The sequence below is a fragment of the Eubalaena glacialis genome, chromosome 7, assembly GCF_028564815.1.
Source record: "Eubalaena glacialis isolate mEubGla1 chromosome 7, mEubGla1.1.hap2.+ XY, whole genome shotgun sequence".
Lineage (NCBI taxonomy): Eukaryota > Metazoa > Chordata > Mammalia > Artiodactyla > Balaenidae > Eubalaena > Eubalaena glacialis.
In genome coordinates this window covers 34297557-34317162 of record NC_083722.1, presented here as the reverse complement: position 1 = coordinate 34317162, position 19606 = coordinate 34297557, and the positions used below count along the sequence as shown (strand labels likewise).

At 39.7% G+C, this 19606-nt stretch overlaps 1 protein-coding gene across 13 annotated transcripts in view; it reads left to right on the top strand.

Moving 5' to 3' along the window:
* The window catches only part of LOC133095216 (adenylate cyclase type 10-like), a 39116-nt gene that overhangs the window by 15128 nt on the left and 4382 nt on the right, over positions 1–19606 (top strand). For 6 of the 13 annotated variants that reach the window (XR_009701563.1, XM_061196257.1, XM_061196256.1 and 3 more), the window contains 16 exons: positions 913–989; positions 1094–1283; positions 1773–1828; positions 2529–2682; positions 2843–3032; positions 4237–4323; positions 6333–6604; positions 7128–7267; positions 7948–8073; positions 10268–10537; positions 11394–11723; positions 13943–14006; positions 15192–15411; positions 15753–15878; positions 18214–18386; positions 18919–19075. Coding sequence is in view for 12 of the 13 variants with exons in the window: in XM_061196257.1 (XP_061052240.1) it covers positions 913–989; positions 1094–1283; positions 1773–1828; positions 2529–2682; positions 2843–3032; positions 4237–4323; positions 6333–6604; positions 7128–7267; positions 7948–8073; positions 10268–10537; positions 11394–11723; positions 13943–14006; positions 15192–15411; positions 15753–15878; positions 18214–18386; positions 18919–19075 (2632 nt within the window). In the remaining variant the exon portion in view is untranslated. The remainder of the gene's footprint in view (positions 1–912; positions 990–1093; positions 1284–1772; positions 1829–2528; positions 2683–2842; positions 3033–4236; positions 4324–6332; positions 6605–7127; positions 7268–7947; positions 8074–10267; positions 10538–11393; positions 11724–13942; positions 14007–15191; positions 15412–15752; positions 15879–18213; positions 18387–18918; positions 19076–19606) is intronic. The other 7 variants (XM_061196261.1, XM_061196260.1, XM_061196259.1 and 4 more) reach the window with 5 other exon arrangements.

The following is a 19606-nucleotide window of genomic DNA, read 5'->3' as shown; positions in this document are numbered from 1 at the left end:
GTTTGCTCTGTTAATTGCTGTATTGATCTCTAATATGTAGTATTTTCTTGCTAACTTATGAATATATCTCTTCACCTCCCTCAATCTCCACCAGCAGCCCAGACTGAACTTCTCCGGGACAGGGTATTTTAAACACCTAGCCCAGTACTTGGTACTGTACATGCTTCTCAGAGCTTATTAAGTGAGTGAATGTATGCATGCATGAATGGATGAATGAAAAAATATTACTCCTTTTAAAAAATTTATTTCAAAGACTAATTTGCTTCAGCAAGCCTTCCATCAGCAGCCTGACATTCTGAGTATTCCTTTACTCTCACATTCTGGCGTTATTTGATCCATTAACCCTGTATTAGATCTGTTGATCCACTTCTCATTTTGGGGTTTCATGTTAAGCAGCATGGTGTCGTGGAAATAACATTGGTCTGGGAGTCAGGAGGCCTGGATTCTCATTCTGGCACTAATATTAACTCTTGTATAACTCTGGGAAAGTTAATTAACTCCTTCAGTTTTTTTTTTTTCTTTTGTCAAATGGGTTTTAAATATTTGCCCTACGTACCTCACATGTTTGTTGTTAATTATCCCTCAAAGAATCAGATGAGGTAATGAATTTGAAAATACTTCAAAAAGCACATAAAGAGTATCTGACAGATATAAGGTGTTTTTAGTGTTTTTACTAATAATAGCTCCTCAACTAAAATTCCTAGAGTAGGGGGACCGTTTTGTTCCTTTTGACTGTTTCCCTAGTATTCAGTACTTTGTACCCACCATGTGATGCAAACTGACAGCAGCCTCTGGCCTTTTGCATTCTGAGCTCTAAAACTAGACTTCTGGATCTAGGGAGTGGCAGATCTAGTGCTGGACTTGGAGGCTTCTGAGTGCATATTTACCCACTGTTGCTTTTCTGATCCCCAGGCTTGTTTCCATCAGTATCACCAGTGGACCAGTATTCTGTGGCATGGTTGGGGCAGTAGCAAGACACGAATATACAGGTAGAATAGGACATTAGACTGTTAGCTCTGTGACTTAGGGGGTGAAGGTAAAGGAGGTGATCCAAAAATTCTCCATCCTTTTCTTTTCTGTCTCCCTGATACAGTTATTGGCCCAAAAGTAAGCCTTGTGGCAAGAATGATAACTGCTTATCCAGGTTTGGTGTCCTGTGATGAGGTAACATATCTAAGATCTATGCTACCTGCTTACAACTTTAAGAAACTCCCAGAGAAAATGATGAAAAACATCTCCAACCCAGGGAAGATGTATGAATACCTTGGCCATAGAAGATGTATGTGAGTGTCATTATGTGATAGTTCAGTCCCATCTCTTTTATAGAATCAGGGCCTAGGAATAATCAATGCTTGATTGTATGAAATTAGAAAGAAAGATGCTTCTAGTACTGGCCTGATGGAATAAGAGACAGGAGGGTTTCATATCTGAGATCTTTAGCTTTTATGTTTAGCTCTTAGCTAGTTCCTTAGTGAACCACTTTTGTCCTACAGGAAGAAAATAGCAATAGGTCACTAGTCTAGATGTTCTTTTTGCTATGTGTACTTCACAATTTATTTACTTCCCTGAGCCTGGAACAATAAATAGTTTTTCTCCCCTTCCAAAATTTTTTAGTTTTTTGAAAACTCTTTGATACAGAATTCTGGACCTCTTTAGTTGTCTGAAAGTACTTATTTATAAGGACAACTCATCCTCTATCTATTTAAAAACATATTATCTGTCTATCCCAATCTGTTTTTAATTAACACATTTCCCTTTGTCCTCTTTCCCAGAATGTTTGGGAAGAGACATCTGGCCAGAGAGAGAAATAAAAATCACTCTTTGCTAGGTAAGTTTTCTTTTTTACCTTAAATCATATTGTTTTCAGCTGTAGATGGTTAAATGTGATTTAAAAAGCAAAAATTTGAGACTAAATGCTTCTAAGCTTGTATTAAAAAATAGAGAAAAACCTTCTTAGTGAACGTATGTTAATTTTGAAGAGGACTTGCCATTTCTTTTCCATGTTGAATGTTTAAATTTCAGGTTCCAACATTTAGTAAGAATCTTTGTAAGGATTCTCATCTTTAGAGAGAAATCTTTAGAGGGAAATTCCTCATCCTGAGATAGTGACAATAGCACCGAGACTGTTCCACCCACACTATATATTCCCTATCTTTATATTTGTTTTATCTAGATCCATTAGTCCATGATTTTCACATAGCAGTGACAGACTTTGAACACTAAATTGTTATAATGGAAATTTTTACAAAAAGCTAAGAAGATGTAGTAGCCCCCACGTCCATGTGGTGCCTAGTTGTTCTAAATGTTATTACGTAGGCTCTGGAGCAAGCCCCCAAGCCCAGCATACATTTCTTTATAGTCCGGAGTTGGTTTTCTGGAAAAAGATGTGAAGGCTTATCAAATAATGGAATTCTGTCAAGGATTCTGGGGAAAAAGCCATTCTGAGAATTACCTTTACAAATTAATTCAAATAAATAAGTGTCTGCTAAAAAGCACAGGAGTGTTAGGTTCTCCTTGTCTCTTTACAGACCGGGAGAAAGAACTGGAAGCCTTCCGAATGGCACAGCAGGGAAGTTTGCACCAGAAGAAGGGACAAGCAGTTCTGTACGAAGGTGAAAAAGGCTGTGGAAAAAGTCAGCTGTTGGCTGAAATAAACTTCCTGGCCCAGAAAGAAGGGCACAGGTAAAGACTCCTGCTTTCTGACTTAGCGTCTGTTTCTCTTGGGGCTCCTTTCCCTTGTTGGTGAGACTCTTATATCGTTAGATTCAGCATCCTTGGGCTGGCGGACTGAGTAACCTCTCTGGATCAGGGGACTCCCCGTGACCATAGTAACATTCACCAGGGTGTTGCCATTGAAGCTGAAGGAAGCAGATTCCAAGCAGTGCTTCTATGCCATCCAGACCCTCATGGCCATCTTCTTTGAGATTGATATGTGCCCAGCCTATTACCGGCAAGAGCGCCTCCACAAACAGCTCCACGGGATGGTGGAGGAACCGCTTCACTGCCTGTTTAATGACCTCTTCTTTGTGAAGGTAACGAAGGCAGTGGCTTTCTGAACTGGATTACTGATATTTTTGGTGGCTAGTTGGACCCAGGATTGCCTTCTAATCTAAAACACACACACACATATACATATACATATACATATACAGCCTAAGAACACACAGTCAGCAGTGGCAGGATTGAGATTTGAAAAGTCTTTGACACCAGACCCCAGGCTTTCTCCTTTTTGAGGAGAGTGGATTCTAGGACTGACTCTGAAACTTGCTAGTTGTATATCTTGGCACAAATCACTTGGCCTCGCTGAGCCTCAATTTTTTTCACCTGTGAAATGACAGTTGTAATACTTTATGTGGTTTTTGCATGGATTTTAGAGGATGTAGTATATAAGAGACTGCATCGTAAATGTGAAAGTACTAAAATCTGTCAATGTGATATTGACCAGATGTGCATATCCAGCAATTATATGCATGTGTTCTTGAGTTGGTTGCAGCATTTTGTTCTTTAACCTTACCTTTCCATTCCTGGGTCATGGAGTATGTCACTTGAACCAGCATCTGAATCTCAAAAGCTTCCAGTGGTCTAGGATTTATGTGGTACCCAATAGCGAGTAGGCTAAGAATTCCCTGGTCCACAATTCCATTTATCCATCCTCCACCACTTCTCCTAATCTACCCAGCATGCAGGGCATTGTATCTAATGAAAAATAGAGAAAACAAAAATCTGTCCAGTCCCTCAGCATAGCCCTGTCTTAAGACAGGCCTTACCTGGGGCCCTGGCCGAAGTGGTCAAGGAGTAGCCTCACTTTGGCTCTCAGGTCCATCGTAGCTCATGTGCCTTAGCCTAGCACAGTGTTGGAGATGTCCATTGCAGTTCTTTCTCACAAGTCTCATGCACACATTCATTCTGGTATACTTGGAATAACTGGGGTACTGGAGTTGTCCAAAGTGACATTGCTAACTCTGACCTGTCACTTTATTCCTTAGTCATGATCCTTTAAGGGTTTGCCAGAGTCCAGTATGGAAAGGAACTATCTCTCTAACCACCAGTGGACTTTCAGTCTCACCCTCTGAACTGTATATTGACGTTGGATTGGTATTTGTAACCCTATGCCTAATCCTGTAGAAATCCATTCTCACTCAAAATAGGATAATTTTCCGTTCCCTTTTGAGAACCTGTGTATTTTTATTAGATTGTCATTTTGAATGATAATATATGAATAATTTTCCCGGTCAGTTTCCCTTATCCTTCAAAGTTTCGCACATGGATGACCTGACCAGACAAAAGAAGGTTAAAGCATGTTTTTTTCAAGTGCTGCAGAAGGTGGGTACTTTTGCTACATACCATTAACTCTTAATATGTGGAGATGGTTTATGCTCATTTCAATCTATCCACATCTTACCTTCACTTGGCCATTTCTCGGCCTGCCTATTTATTGATATCTTCATTGTTTGTATCTACCTTTAACCTTGAATCCATCCTACAGCACAGCATACAAGGAAAGGTCTTTGCTCTTTCCTGATCCTGTTTCTTAATGAAATTTTAGGAACTTAGAACAGTAGCTTCTGGATGCAGGTTGATAGCTATTTTACCTCCTATTTATTAAAAATACAGATACTCAGGCCCCAACCTAGGATTACAGAGTCAAGAATCTGTACGAGGAGATGCTGATGTAGCCATTCGGGAAAGCTATCTTGAAGTAACTAGTCAAATTTTAATAACATTCATCCTCTATACCTAGCACTTCCACTCCTGGATATATATCCCAGGGAGTCTGTTCATTGCAGTGTTTGTTTGTGGAGGTTAGGGAGGTGTTGGCAGGAATTCATAGATGAACACTATGGAGTGTATATAGTGCAGAAGTTAGAAGTAAGGCAGTAGATGAAAACATAGCAACATGGAGTAATCTAAAAACAATCCTGAATATTTTATCTTTTCTTATGGCTGAGTAACATTCCATTGTGTATATGTATACGACACGTCTTCTTTATCCATTCATCCATCGACTGGCACTTAGGTTGTTTCCGAATCTTGGCTCTCCTAAGTAACGCTGCAGTGAACACAGGGGTGCATATATCTTTTTGAATTAGGGTTTTTATATTCTTCCGATGAATATCCAGTAGTGGAATAGGTGGATAAAAAAAAAGATGAAATCTTGCCATTTGTGACAACATGGATGGACCTTGAGGGTACCATGCTAAGTGAAATAAATCAGATGGAGAAAGACAAATACCATATAATTTCACTCATATGTGGAATATTAGTAAATAAATAATCAAACAGGGACTTCCCTGGTGGTCCAGTGGTTCAGACTTCACCTTCCAATGCAGGGGGTGCAGGTTTCCCTGGTCAGGGAGCTAAGATCCCACATGCCTCATGGCCAAAAAACCAAAACATAAAACAAGTAATATTGTAACAAATTCAGTAAAGACTTAAAAAAAAAAAGGTCCACATCAAAAAAAAAAAAAAAAAATCAAACAAACCAAACGAAAACAAACACATAGATACAGAGAACTAAGTATTGGTTACCAGAGGCGATGGGGGGTGGAGGAAGGGCAAAATGGGTAAAGGGGATCAACTGTATGGTGATGGATGGAAACTATACCTTTGATGGTATAATGTAATGTATACAGAAGTTGAAATATAATATTGTACACATAAAAAGTGTATAATATTATAAACCAATTTTTTAAATCCTGAGTAAAAAGAGAAATAATGAGACTTGTTATACAGTACCATTTACATAAAAACAATTTACATGACAAAACAACAATGCACATTTTATAAGAGCATAATACAAGCAGAAGGTAATATGATAAACACATTGGCATGGTTACCTGTGGCAGTGAGGAATGGAATGGGAGTAGGGAATGTGGATAAAAGAGAATACATTTTTTTTAACGTCTACATGAGTAGGCATTATAATTGGTAGCTTTAGCTAGCACTCCCAGGTAATTCTGATGTGCAGCCTGGTTTGGAAATTACTGGTTTAAAACTGTGAATTCCCACACAGTTTGAATCTTTTGCTAAAATGAAATATTTGAAAGCTTCAAGTTTGATTTGGAGAATATTTTGATGCTTATTTCATATCTCAGAGTATTTTCTTGTTCAAAGAAACTCAGTACATTTCTTTAGGAATTAGATATATAGGCTGTATTTTATATTTATAAAGTAAAATATTACCTGGACTAAGGATACATTTCACTCTGAAAATCCCAGCCTTTGTTGACATTTTATTTAAATTGTTGATGGGAAATTCATGGTAGATTTGAAAATCAGATGACTTCATTTCTAATCAGAGCTTGTCATTGTTTCTTTACTGTTATTTCCAGGCAATGAGGGAAACACCACTGATTTTCCTCATTGATGAGGCCCAGTATATGGATGCAGCCTCCTGGGAGTTTTTGGGAACTTTGCTCTCCAGTGTGCCCATCATCATGGTGATGACATTGACCCCTACCTTCACCCTGTGTGGCTGGGCCCAGCACTTCCTGCAGAGCCCTCAGGCTATCTTTGTGCCCATTTCGAAGTTGGCAACGACCTCACTGTTGAGAATGGCATGTTGGGAACTGGGGGTGGTGAGCATCCCCCAAGAGCTGCAGATGTGAGTGGCTAGGACTAGCTGGGTACTTCATTAAGGGAGGAGCCAGTGCCATAATATAAGAGAGGGCTCAGGTCTCACACCGGAGTTGGGGGAGAGAATAGCATTAGAAACCATGATGAGGCCCAAAACTGGATTTAAGAGTAGACAATCTCCTAGTAACCCAGTAAAGGGCTGTTTCCCTGGGCTCTTCACCCAGGTTTTCACAGGACAGTTAGGACTTGGATGGCTTGCTTAATAGGTCCATTATGTGTGGTCAGGCCAATTTCTGCCAGACCCTTTAGCAAGGGGATGTTAGTTCCTTTTAACATCAACAGAAGCAAAATAGTTGAGAGAAAAGTTACTGCCAAAACCAATCAGAAACTTTTTTTTACATTTCTGTGCTGCTGCTTCCCTCTGTTAGTGTATATCATCAAGAACTGACTTTAACAAAAGAAGAAATATTCCTCAGTATGAAATACCCTTACGCTTGGCTCTCTTCAAGTGGGCATCTTTAGTCAGCAATCCCCTGCTTACCTCTCTACAGCTACCTTCTCCGCAGGTGCTTTGGAAACCCCCTTTACTGTGAGGTCTTATGCCAGGACCTTCTCTCTAAGAACATATTGCTCTTTCATGACCTCCAAAAGGAGGAGGAGGAGGAGAACAGCAAGTGGGAAACCCTCTCAGGTAAGCTGAGCTTCCCAGGGTTCTACCCTGATCCCACTGCTGGAGTTCATTCTTGAACATGACATCACCTGGTCCTAATTAGGCATGTGCCTCTTCCCTGCTGACATCATAAGCAAGATTAGGCCTTCCTGGCTAAGTGTACTATACAAATAATATGCAGCTGTGTTGAAAACACTAAATACCTGCCTCATAAAGTAATTGAGTCAATCTACTTTAGTTCCTTTTTGAGCAGCCTAGGAGGCAGGGATAGGAAAATAGGATTTATAAACATCAGAGAGGATTGATAAACATGACAGTCTAATAGAGAATTGCACATTACTGATGAGAAAGATGACTTGACGGTTTGAATGGGGGAGGGGAGAAGGGAGGAAGAAAGAGATAGAAGTATGTGTAAATCTAGAAAGGCATCCTAGAGCTGTGATGTAATAGAAGAGAGGGCTATTGGAAGGTAAACAGGAAGAGTGAGAATGTTAGGCACCGTGTGTTACAGAAACTGTTGTTCGTTTTTAAGAGAAAATGAGAGAACAGGCAGGATGGGTGGGGTAAACCACTTTAAACGTGTATGCTCCATTTATCTTAATCCTTTCAGTTTCTTGACTAAATTTTTGTGTTTTTGTGCCTTTAAAACTACAGTCACTGAGCATGGTGTTTTCCTCAGTCATAGTCTTCTTTGTCTACAGCCAATGCCATGAAATCCACAATGTATAGTATTTCTCCTGCCAGCTCTGAAGACCAGGAACTTTATGTCTGCACAGTCAAGGATGATGTGAACTTGGATACAGTGCTTCTTCCACCGTTATTAAAAGGCAGGTCCCTTGAAGACCTCAAGTGAATCAATTACAGGTGTCATTGCACTTAGTAATTTGGTGGGTGATTGAGTATAGATCCCTCATTATCATGCTAGCTTCATTTCTTCAAAAAAGAAACCTGCCTTCCAGAAATAAATTCTGGCACTGCCCGAAGAGTTCTTAAAGACTTGTAATGCTACTTGAGTAATGTTTTATGTAAGTGAGCCCACTGTTCTCTTTGAGGCTGACTGATAACTTGGGAAAGTTTTCTAGTTGTTTAATAAAAACTATGACCTGAGTTTCCCTTTGTGCATATTCCTGTGCTGGAGGAGACAGTAAGCAAGGGAGATAATGCTGCTGAGATTTAGGAAAATCCATGGTGCTGGTGAAGAGACAGTATTAGGGACATAGCAGGGGTTTAATAAAAAGAGTGCAAAGTAAGTTTATAATGACTGATGAGATAAAGAATAAAGTCATCAGAATTGGGTAGGCATAATTAGACAGACGGTGTTCTTTTTAGAGCTGAGGAGGGTTTTTTTAATGTTCTGTTCGAATGTTTGGTGGCCAGGGTACTTTATTAAACCTTCTTGAGGAATGTTATGATGGATAAGCATGCCTTCAAGTCAGGCATGGTCTTACTGAGAATATGACACACATGTGAAACAACAGTACAGAACACATTGGTAATTAAGAGCCAGGGCTCTGGCATCAGAAAAACCTGGGTACCCTTGCTTCCTCCACTTAGTAGCTGTGAAACGTTAGATAAACTTATCTAAGCCTTAGTCTTCTCATCACTCAAATGAGGATAATGATAGCCCCTACCTCATGGGGGTAGTTGAAGATTAAATGAAATAAATCATGGTATATAATAAATAGTCAATGACTGTTAGCTATTATAAGCTGTTCACTTATAATGTTCACAGTTCATATTCCTACAACTGTGATAGGCCACACTTGGCGTTGGCTTTACTAACTTAGACGTGTACAGGTCAGGAAACACAGCACTGTAGCAGAACAGCAGCAAGTGGTTTTCTTCAGTGGGGGTCCTCACAGCAGTTCCCACTGCTATTCTCTGGAGCCTCAAGGAATAGCTTACATGTGATGGGATGAGACCATGATGGATGGGTGCTTAGATGCCCCATTTCCCAACAAGGAACTGGTATCTCTTATAATAGCCCTGTGGGCATAGTTTCTAGGCACTGTGACCTGTTACAAGAATTACTACACTCAAGGAACCCCAAAGCTGTGGCTTACCACCAGGTATTTGTAGCTTATTCAGTTTTCCTAGTCCAAATTCAGTTTCCAATCAGGGATCACTCTTTGCATAAGCAGTGTTACCTGGTAACTCAGCTGACATTCTAATTTTATAAGGATCCTAGGAAACAGCTAGAAAGTTAACCCAAGATCAGTATTGTCCACAGGGAAGGAAAAAGGATTTAACTCATAAGCTAAAATGAACAGTCCAGTCAGCAAGGCCTTGGTCTAAATGAAAGGCCAAAGCTACATGGTAAAAGGCCATGTAAGTTATAAAAGTATTTAAGAAGGGGACTGACATGACTATATTTGTACTTTAGGTGTACAGTTCTACCACTAGTTAATGTGTTATTGAGATAAGAAAGAGAGGAAATTGGAGATGTTCAAAACAGGGTAGTGTAGTGATCCAGGTGAAAATGACTGCTTATACTAAAATCGTTTAGGAGGAAATATATTCAAGAACATTTAGAAAGAGAATGGGTGACAAGTTGGTTGTGAGGGAGAGGGTAAAGTTTAGATTTATTCCAAGATTTTGGGCTTGGTGACTTACTGGTTCAATACCAACTGCTTTAATATATGGGTCAGAATATGGAGAGATTTACTAAAATGCTTGGAGTTAAGATCTTTATACTAATTAGAGTTCTGGGACCAGGAAGCCCAGCCTCCATGTTTAGTTGAAAGTAAGAAGAAAATGGATCTGCCAGCAAAAGGTTTTGGTGACCATGAGGAACAGTTTCAGTGTTGTGCTGAAAACCTGATTGTTGGTTGAATAATGAATGGGGAATGGAGACAAAAGAGGACATGGAGATAAGGCTCTTTCAAGAGATTTGGCTGAGTAGAGAACAGATGGACAAAAAAGCAAGCCCTTTTTTTTTTTTTTTTGAATGAACAGATTATTAACACAGTGTATTCTATGTTTGTAGAAAGCCTGTTCATTGCAGATTTTTTTTTTCTTCAGAAATAGCAGTGAACCAACTGGATCAACTGAGCCCAGGGGAACAGTTGCTGGTTAAGTGTGCTGCAGTCATTGGTCACTCCTTCCACATAGATCTGCTGCAGCACCTCCTGCCTGGCTGGGGTAAAAATAAACTACTTCAGGTACTGAGGGCTCTTGTGGATATACATGTGCTCCGCTGGTGCAGCAAGAGCCAAGACCTTCCTGCTGAGCCAATATTAATGCCTTCCTCTATCGAGATTATTGAACAAACCAAAGAGGAGAGAAAGTCAGGTGAGGAAGAGCTGCTCCCTTGTTTTCAGGACTGAATAGAGAGCTTTGGGTGAGGGTATCTGTGTTCAGAAAGAGTATCAATATCATATATCATGGGCCTCAGTCTCTTAAAGCTTATGTCTAAGAGATTGGGGAAATTAATTATTTTAATCATGGAAGAGCCATAGTTATAGTGAATGAATAGCCTGTATTTTTCAGAATTGTCTTAATTTCAAGAATTCCAGCTCCATGTTAACCCCATGTGTTAAGTATTTGTATTTTGATTTTTGGTTCAGAAAATATTGCCATAGTCTTTTATTGGCTTCTTGGGATAAATAATAAGAAAATAAGATAAACTGTTTCTAATTTTAGAAATTCACAAGGACGTTAAACACATGTGATATTGAAACAGATATGAACAAAGCAAGATATAAATTAAATAGCTGCAATCTCATATTCTCCACAAAAAAGAATAAAATTGTGACATAGGCTACCCAAAGCATATATAATCCACAAATAATTTCCCTTTGACTTTGAAATATGTTTGGACCATATATTTGAGCAGAGCCTTCCTGATTATTTGATGTTTATAATAATTTGTAGTAAAAAAGCTCAATTTAGGAGGAAAAACTAAGAAATCTATCCAATGTAGTTCTCTACCACTAATCATTTCTTCCCTGTTGTACTTTATACTAGATATGGTCAATATCACTCTCAGATTGGTATAAAATTCTTTATACAAAGGAAGCCATAATACCAAATAGGAATTATAAATGAAATTTTCTTATACACTAGCAGCATGTGCTTGGGAGTTTGCTACCTGGTAGCATAAAAGGACTTTAAGGGAGACTCTCATTTAGATTTTCCTATATTTCAGATGCTGGCTCTCCTCTCAGGCTACAAGAGGAACTATCCCTACCTCAAACCGAGGTGCTAGAATTTGGAGTGCCTCTATTGCAGGAAGCGGCTTGGGAGCTGTGGCCCAAGGCACAACAGACAGCCCTACACCTTGAATGTGCCTGGTTTCTTCGAGATTTGGCCTGCCGCTGTGGGAGCTGTCATGGGGGGGATTTTGTCCCCTTCCACCGTTTTGCCATCTGTTCTACTAAGAGCTCCAGTGGGACCTCCCGATTCTGTAGCTACAAAGATACTGGCTCGATACTAACACAAGTGATCACAGACAAATTGCAGCTGCCTTCTCCCCAAGGTAAATCTAGGGGGCAGAAAGAGGACACGTGGGCAGCACTTCTCTTTATTCGTGTACTTGGAGCTCTTTATTCAAGAGGTGAAATCAGATTAAAAGAGAAAAATAGGTGGAGAGAGCCATTTCTCACTGAAGTACCAGAAATAAGAAAAGTGTGATCTCAGAGTTAAAAGGAACTTTAGAGATTATTCTTGGTTTGGTTGGCAATCTTGGGCAAGTTACATAACCTCAGTTAATTGAGGAAAATAACAATACACACTTCATAGTGTTGTTGTGAGGATTAAATGCGTTAAAATATATAATGTGCTTTGAATAGTGCCAGGCACATGGTTAGTGCTCAGTACGTTTTAGTTATTGTTTTTATTATTATAATTATTCAGCTCAGTAATTATTCAGCTCAGTACACATATATGGAGCCCTTATGTGTATCAGATGCTGCAGTTAGGTGTTAATAATACAAAATGAAATTATCAGTTTTTGGGGGGTGATACAGACATATAAATAGAGAATTCCAATATGGCATGATAAAGATGATGAAGATGGACTACATAGGAGTTGGGGTACCTAGAGAAGGGGCCATTAGCCCAGCCTGAGAAATGAGTAAGATAAGACTCTCCTTTGAGTGAGATTTGAGGGATAAGTGGAGTTAGCTACTTAAAGAAGCTTGGATTAGTGGATAGATGTTCCCCAAAGCCTATAGCCCTCTACCACATCCCAGATAAGAGTTCACCCTCGGGAATTCCCTGTGGTCCAGTGCTTAGGACTCCATGATTTCACTGCTGAGGGCCAAGAGTTCACCCTCTTTGTTTTACCATCTTCAGTTAGCTTACCTTGTAGGACATCCCATTTCATTCTCAGTAGCTGTTAGAAAGCTTCTTTCATCAAGGTGAACTCTACCTTCCTGCAGCTTTTTCACTCATTTTTCAGAGTTGTGCCTTCATTCATATTTGAAGACAGCTGTCAAGACCCAGGCAAATCTTCTCTTTTTCTACTTTGATAAAAGAGAAGTTGGTGTTGGTGTTGGCAGGGGAGAGGGATATGGGAGAGATGGTGAATCGGTGGTAGTAAAAGACTAAAATGAAGATGTTGATCTATGATCCTACCTCTTCTGGCCATAACATTCTTATGACTCTATGAAGGTGGACCAGTAACTTGGAGAAATTGGTCACTGGCTGATGAGCTCTACAGTCATTTGCACTTTTGTAATTTCTGAGGGAAAAGAGGAAAGTAGTAAATGTCCTGGTTGGTATTATGAAGAAATCACACTATCATTCATATTTCCTATATGGCCTTCTGTTTTTGAGAGGTCACTGTCAGCTGTAGATTCGACAGCCTGGTCAGTCCAGCTGTGAGAGAGGCCCAAGACCTTTCCAGCACAGCCGAACCCTGAGGAGGCTTCTCAGACCCAGGGCCGTTGTGCATGACCATGCAGAACAGAGGGTGCTATTCACATGGCTATGATATGGCGATGCCCTGAGAATTGTGCATTGCAGTAGTGCTGCCAAATTCCAGTTTCCTTAGTTACCTTAGCCTTACTTTACCTTACCTTAGGTGACATCATTAAATAATCAGAGAGCCAGTCCTTTTACTTAACACAAGTCCTCCCTATAATTATTCTCTTAGACTCCTTTTCAATCCCACCACCTGTGCTCCTGAGCCCAAATAGGTAACATCCCCGCATCATTCCCAGTCTTTGCTTTTTGGTCAGAAGACAGCTGCAGAGGAAAAGGCAAATCTAGAGGATAAAGGTTATTTAAGGCCACCCAGATAAAGCTGGAAACCTCTGCTGGTCATTGTGACTCTGGTGGGATGTGTGCCCTCATGATTTTCTTCACTAGGTCTTAGGATCTGTGGTTTGCTCCCATCTAGTCGTAAATCTGATCTAGATATATTCTTGGATTTCTACTATTAGAATTAGTCATCAAACCAGATGGACAGACTCTTTATTCATTTCGTTTGCAAACAGAATTAGGAATTGGTTTGGGAAGTTTGAGAATGAAAGGAGTTACTATTTGAATCACAAATAGTTGCATTTAAGGAAAAAATTAGCATGCTAATCTTGTGTGTAAGGCTAATTTTAAACCTAAACTTATCATTTTTATAATGGGGGAGGCAATTAGGTCATGAACTAAGCTGCAGTGGAAAGGTAGTCAGGAATTTTAAGTATTCTCAGTTAATACAAATATGGGCAATTAAAGATAATCATCTCTTTCTCCCTACAGACAGTTTTCAGTTCCAGACAAAATCACCCAGAAGTCAGGAGGCCTTCACAAGGGAACACTGCAGGTAGATGGAGATGCTGAGAGTGGGCGTGGAGGAGGCCAGGAAGTGAGACACAGATAACCATTAAACTAGGGCACTCACCTTACCTGCAGACAAGGAAGGCATCTGACCACCCAGGAGTAGTGACTCTTGTACTCAGCCCAAAATTCAAGTTAACAGAGAATCAGAAAGGCAATTTTTGATTGTTTGTAGGGAAATTATTTTTTAGTGATTAAGAAAAACTTTATTTAATAGCTCTCAAATGTATTGTACATGTAGCAGATTTTTTTCAGCTATAAATTTGCCTTCTCAATTATTTTTGAGCCCAGATGATATTAAAATGATTTTACATTTCATAACCATGTACCTCCTGGCTTTCCAATGCCTATCTTATCAATTTTACATGTTCCTACCTTGAATTCACCAGCCACTCTCGAGTTTCCTATTATATTTATCCAACCTGATTTCCTTCAGTTTTCAAACAAAAATCTATATTCTACATGAATCACCCCCACACTTATTGTGTCTCTGCTCACACAGTTCTCCTTTTTAAAAATACTCAGTGACATCCACATCCTTCCACTTAACAGAATGTTCACCATCCTTCAAAGCCCTCCTCAGTTCCCACTTTCTTCAATCATTCTATCTCAGAAAGATCAGACCTCTTTTGAACTCGTGGTGCCTGTAGAAAGTGCATTGGACTAGTAGTCAGAAAGGTGAACTCTAGTTTTGGTTCTACTCAGCTGTGAGGTCATACATAAGTCACTTAACCTCTCTGAGCTTCAATTTCCTCATCTGTAAAAGGGAGGTAATTTTTGCCTACCTGAATGGCAGCGTTATTGTAGGATAAGGTGGTGGTGGTGTGTAAAATAATATTCAAATATGCCATGATGGAGTTCAAATGTGCTAATAGATAAAGGTATTATTACTTACTGCTTTGTATCATTTTTATGTTTTCATGTAACAGTGTTAGTTTACTCTTCAGGTGTGGTCGTTTCCTTTAGTTTGTGAGGTACTTTGGCTTTGCCATTATAGACCAGGTCCCTGACTTTCAAAACCTTATGGAGCGATGGAGGAGAAAGATAGACATAGAATTAATGAATTATAAAGGAAAGCTTCCTGGGCAAAGTGGCTTTGAGACCTGGTAATGCCTCAGCAAGAGTGGCTACTGTGTGGCCACTCTCAGCTCTTCATCTTCTCTCCACAAAGAACAGAGGAGGAGTTCCTGGATCAACTGAACAGGAAACTGGCTCAGACCAGCCCCGAGAAAGACATGTTGACCACGAAGCCCTGCCACTGTAAGGAAGTCCTGAAGTTAGTGCTGTCACCTCTCACCCAGCACTGCCTGGTCATTGGAGAAACCACTTGTGCGTTTTATTACCTGCTGGAGGCTGCCGCTGCCTCCTTGGACCTGTCAGATAATTACATGGTGAGCAAGCTCTGCTCTCTGCCCCTGAGCTGAGCCCTATGACTAGGGGAATTTGATAGGGATTTCTTACCATCAGGTAACTTGCAATGAAAAGCGGAGGAAAGTGGGAGAGAGAAAGGAGCTGTAATGGGTCTAGGAGAAAATATGAAGTGGGAGTGAAGGAGCACCATGTGCTGCCAGCCCTGCCCCAACTCCTGCACACACAGTCCAGCTCCCCATTTCTAACTAAATCCTGCCCCAGTTCAAATTCATCATAACCTTGATCTAGCCCTCGCCCCAGTCACACGCTTAGCAACATCCAAATCCTAATCCAGTTTCTCCATCCCTTGTCTTGTTTGGAGGCCTTCCTTTATTTGAGGAAGGCAAGCAGCCTTCTGGGCCAACCCTCAGCATTCTCGTTTTTTAAAAAGCACAAGGTGAAGATCTGTCAGTTTGAGGAGGCCACTTTCTGCTGTCTTCGGTCAGAGGTGAGGGCAGGGGGTAACCTTGAAGTTTGGGTTGTTTCTCCTTGAGGAATATCCTGTTATTTCCTTTAAAATCTCTTTTTTTGTGTACAATTATAAATGTGATTCAAATTCAAAACAGAAATACATGTAGAAAGTCAAAGAGCACTTACTAATCCCATGTCACCCCCAGCATAGTTAATAATTGGTGTGAATTCCACCAGCTATACACACATAGTCATATCATTATTGTTTCCCATTATTTTTAAAATAGAATCATAATTCTACATTGTCTTTTTTCTGCATCTGGCTTTTATTCTTAAAAATACAGATTGAACATATTTGCATATTGGCATACATCCAATCATAGTTACAGGTGCCAAGTACTACGTTATATCCATATATCAAATTTACTTAACCATTCCATTCTTCATGTACATTTAGGTTGTCTCTAATTTGGGGTTATTATAAACATTTCTACAGTGAATATTTTTGTAAATATGTCTTTATTCCCTTGTGAGAGTGTTTCTGTAAGAGAGGTTTCCAGAGGTGGAAATGCTAAGGCAGACAATATGAATGATTTTACAATTAATAAATATAATGCCAAATTGTCCACTACAGTATTATATGAATTTGAGTTTTTCTCACTTCTTCACATCCTTACCAACATCAGATATTATAAGTCTTCTTTAAATGTTTATTGGTCATTTATTTCTGTGAATTGCCTGTCATGTCCTTTGCTCACTGGAGTGTATATAAACTAATTCAGGGGGATGCAGGGGTGAACAGAATGGGTGAAGGTAAGTCAAAAGGTGTAAATTCTGGGGATGTGATGTACAGCATGTGACGGTAGTTAACAATACTGTACTGTATATTTGAAAGTTACTAAGAGAGTAGACCTTAAAAGTTCTCGTCACAAGAAAAAAAATTGTAACTATATGTGGTGATGGATGTTAATCAAGCTTACTGTAGTGATCATTTTCCAGTATATACATATATTGAATCATTATGTTATACACCTAAAACTAATACAATGTTGTATGTCAGTTATCCTTCAATTAAAAAAATCATCACATTGTACACCTTAAAGTTACACAGTGTTATATGTCAAATATGTCTCAATAAAGCTAGAAGGAAAAAAAGAACATACATTTCAAAGTCTCTCCCCACAGCCCTACCAGTGAGCCACTGTGTCCTCTCTTTATGTATTCTACCAGAGGGGCTCAGCATACATAAATGTATATAATCTTTCCCCTTCCTTTGTAATATACAAATAGGAGCTCTCTATACTCCATTCCACATCTTGTTTTAAAAATAAATAAATATACCTTGTAGATCATTCTATATCATTTATAACAAATTTCCCCAGGGAATGAGATTTGTATATCAAATAGAAACTCTGGGGAAAGCATGCCATGAGACATTCCATTTTCAAAGGACAAATAGGGGTAAACTTACTTATTCTGTATGAATAACTCATAACAGCAACTTCTCCCAGCCTCATTACTGTTAAATCCAACAGAACAAAATGTGTTAGAATGATTATTTATCAGTTTATAAATGATGACTTCATAAAACCATGGGGGATGTTTTGTTAGAGAGCTGAGCTATAAAATAAAATAAATAAATAAATAAAAACTAGTTTCAATGTGAACCTTAAGATAACCTTGGTTAGGAGAGTAAACCTAATGTGTATAATGCCTTTGAACACCAAAGGGAATATTAGAGTTGTCCAAGGTATTGCATTATTTGTGTTTCAACCAAAAGGTCTTTGGAGCAAAGTTAAATAATTATTTCTTTCCCTTTATAAGAAAGAATTATTGTGCAGTCTTCCTAAGATTGTTCAGAAATTACCATAGACTTTATCATTTTCTTGGAGGATTTAGCCATAGAACATGCAGGTATATGATAACCTCAAGGTAGTTCCTCAGATCCTACCCTCAAATGCACTATGGTGGTACAACTTGTTTATGAAGAGGGATACGGGATTTGGTGATATCTCAGATGCTTTCCATGGCATCTGAAGCATCTCAGTCTCTGCCCAAATGATAATCCCATCTGAGTCTAGGAGCATCACTTTCTAAATCATAGCCTTCCTCTACTACTCACTGACAAATGTGTGGGAGATGAGAAAGGAGAGTGCTTTCTCCGTAATTCTGTTTTCTCACTCCTTTACTTGGCTCGTGGCCCTACTGGTGCCTGGTACCGTGGCCAGGCTCTGCTCCAACTCAGCTCACTCTAGCACCTCAAGGGCCCCAAGTACACATTCCAAAATAAAAGCCAGTGTGTTACATCTAGAACCTTGTCCTTAATACTCTTCCCACATTTACATTACTGTTTCTCATTTTACCGTCTCCAGGTCTGTTTCAACATGGGACAGATCACCTTGGCCAAAAACTTGGCTAGGCAAGCCCTTCGTCTGCTGAAAAGGAATTTCCCTTGGACCTGGTTTGGTGTCATCTTCCAAACATTCCTAGAGAAATGCTGGCGTTCCTGTTCCCTGAGCCAACCCCCAGACAATCCTAGTGAGAAGTGAGAAGCCTAGCCAACTTGTCCTGTTTCCATTTAGGGCCACAGAGAACTAAACTAGGACCCAGCCTGGAGTTTTGCCTATTTGACTATAAAGACTGGTCTTTTTACAGCCAATTCATTGTAGCTGAATGAGGACTTCTTTTGTTTTTGGAGTATGGTACTATCCTGTGTCTTTCAAATAAAGATACACATACACATATATGGCAATTTAATATCAATATTATTTCTCTGATATATATACACATAATACTAAATTGCTACCTGGTTATTGAGCTATAATAATTTATAGGAAATGTATTCAACCAAAAGAGCAATTCAAAGAATGAAACCTTTTTTAAAAAACCTCTTTGAAAACTTTTTCTCTGGTCGAGAGGGATGAATTTAAAAGGCATATTGGGTTAGAAGTAGTGGGATCCCAGGAACCTTTCTGAGTCTGAAAGTCTGGGTGAGTAGACTCAGATTTCTTGTGGGGAAGGATAGCGGACACTGGTGAAGAATAAGGGCACGCTAACCACCCTTTGCTTCACACCAGTAAGAAGAAGCTGGCAATCCTGCAGCAGCAGGTGCAATGCCTCTCCCTGCTCTGGCAGCTGTACAACCTGGAGGCCACAGCCAGCAGCCGCAGGTTTGCCTACCTGGCCACTGTTATGCAGGAGAATTCAGCCAAGGAGTCTGCCAGTGAAGCCCAGGTAAGCCAGCCCTTGGTTTACCTCTGTCCTCACGCAGAAACCTAAAATGCTAGGGGGAGAGACCCTGCCAAGTCCCTGGTTAAGTGTGGTTCCACAGTAACCCAGACTTAGCAGGACACCACTGATTTGGGTTTGAGCAGGGTTCTCAATTTGCAGTTTATAGATGGGCTTCCAGGTACGAAGCTATCTGTGAACTCTCTGAAATGAATGTTGACTTTTGTGTGTGTGTTCAAAAGAGCATTTGGGAAGTGATAGGAAGTAGGGAAGGGATCATAGCTTTCATCAGATTCTCAGAGAAGCCAGTGGTCTAAAAAAAGGATCAGAATTGCTGACTTAGGAAAAAAGAAGAAAGGGAAATATGTCTTCCTAATTTTAGTGTCCATCTGTCTATATCTCTCTTTTATCCATTTGTTCAACAAATATTTGACGAACACCTATTCTGTGCCAGGCACTGATCTTGGTTCCAGGGAAACAGATAAGTGAAATATGTCGTATGTTAGGTGATAATAAATACAATGAAGAAAAATTACG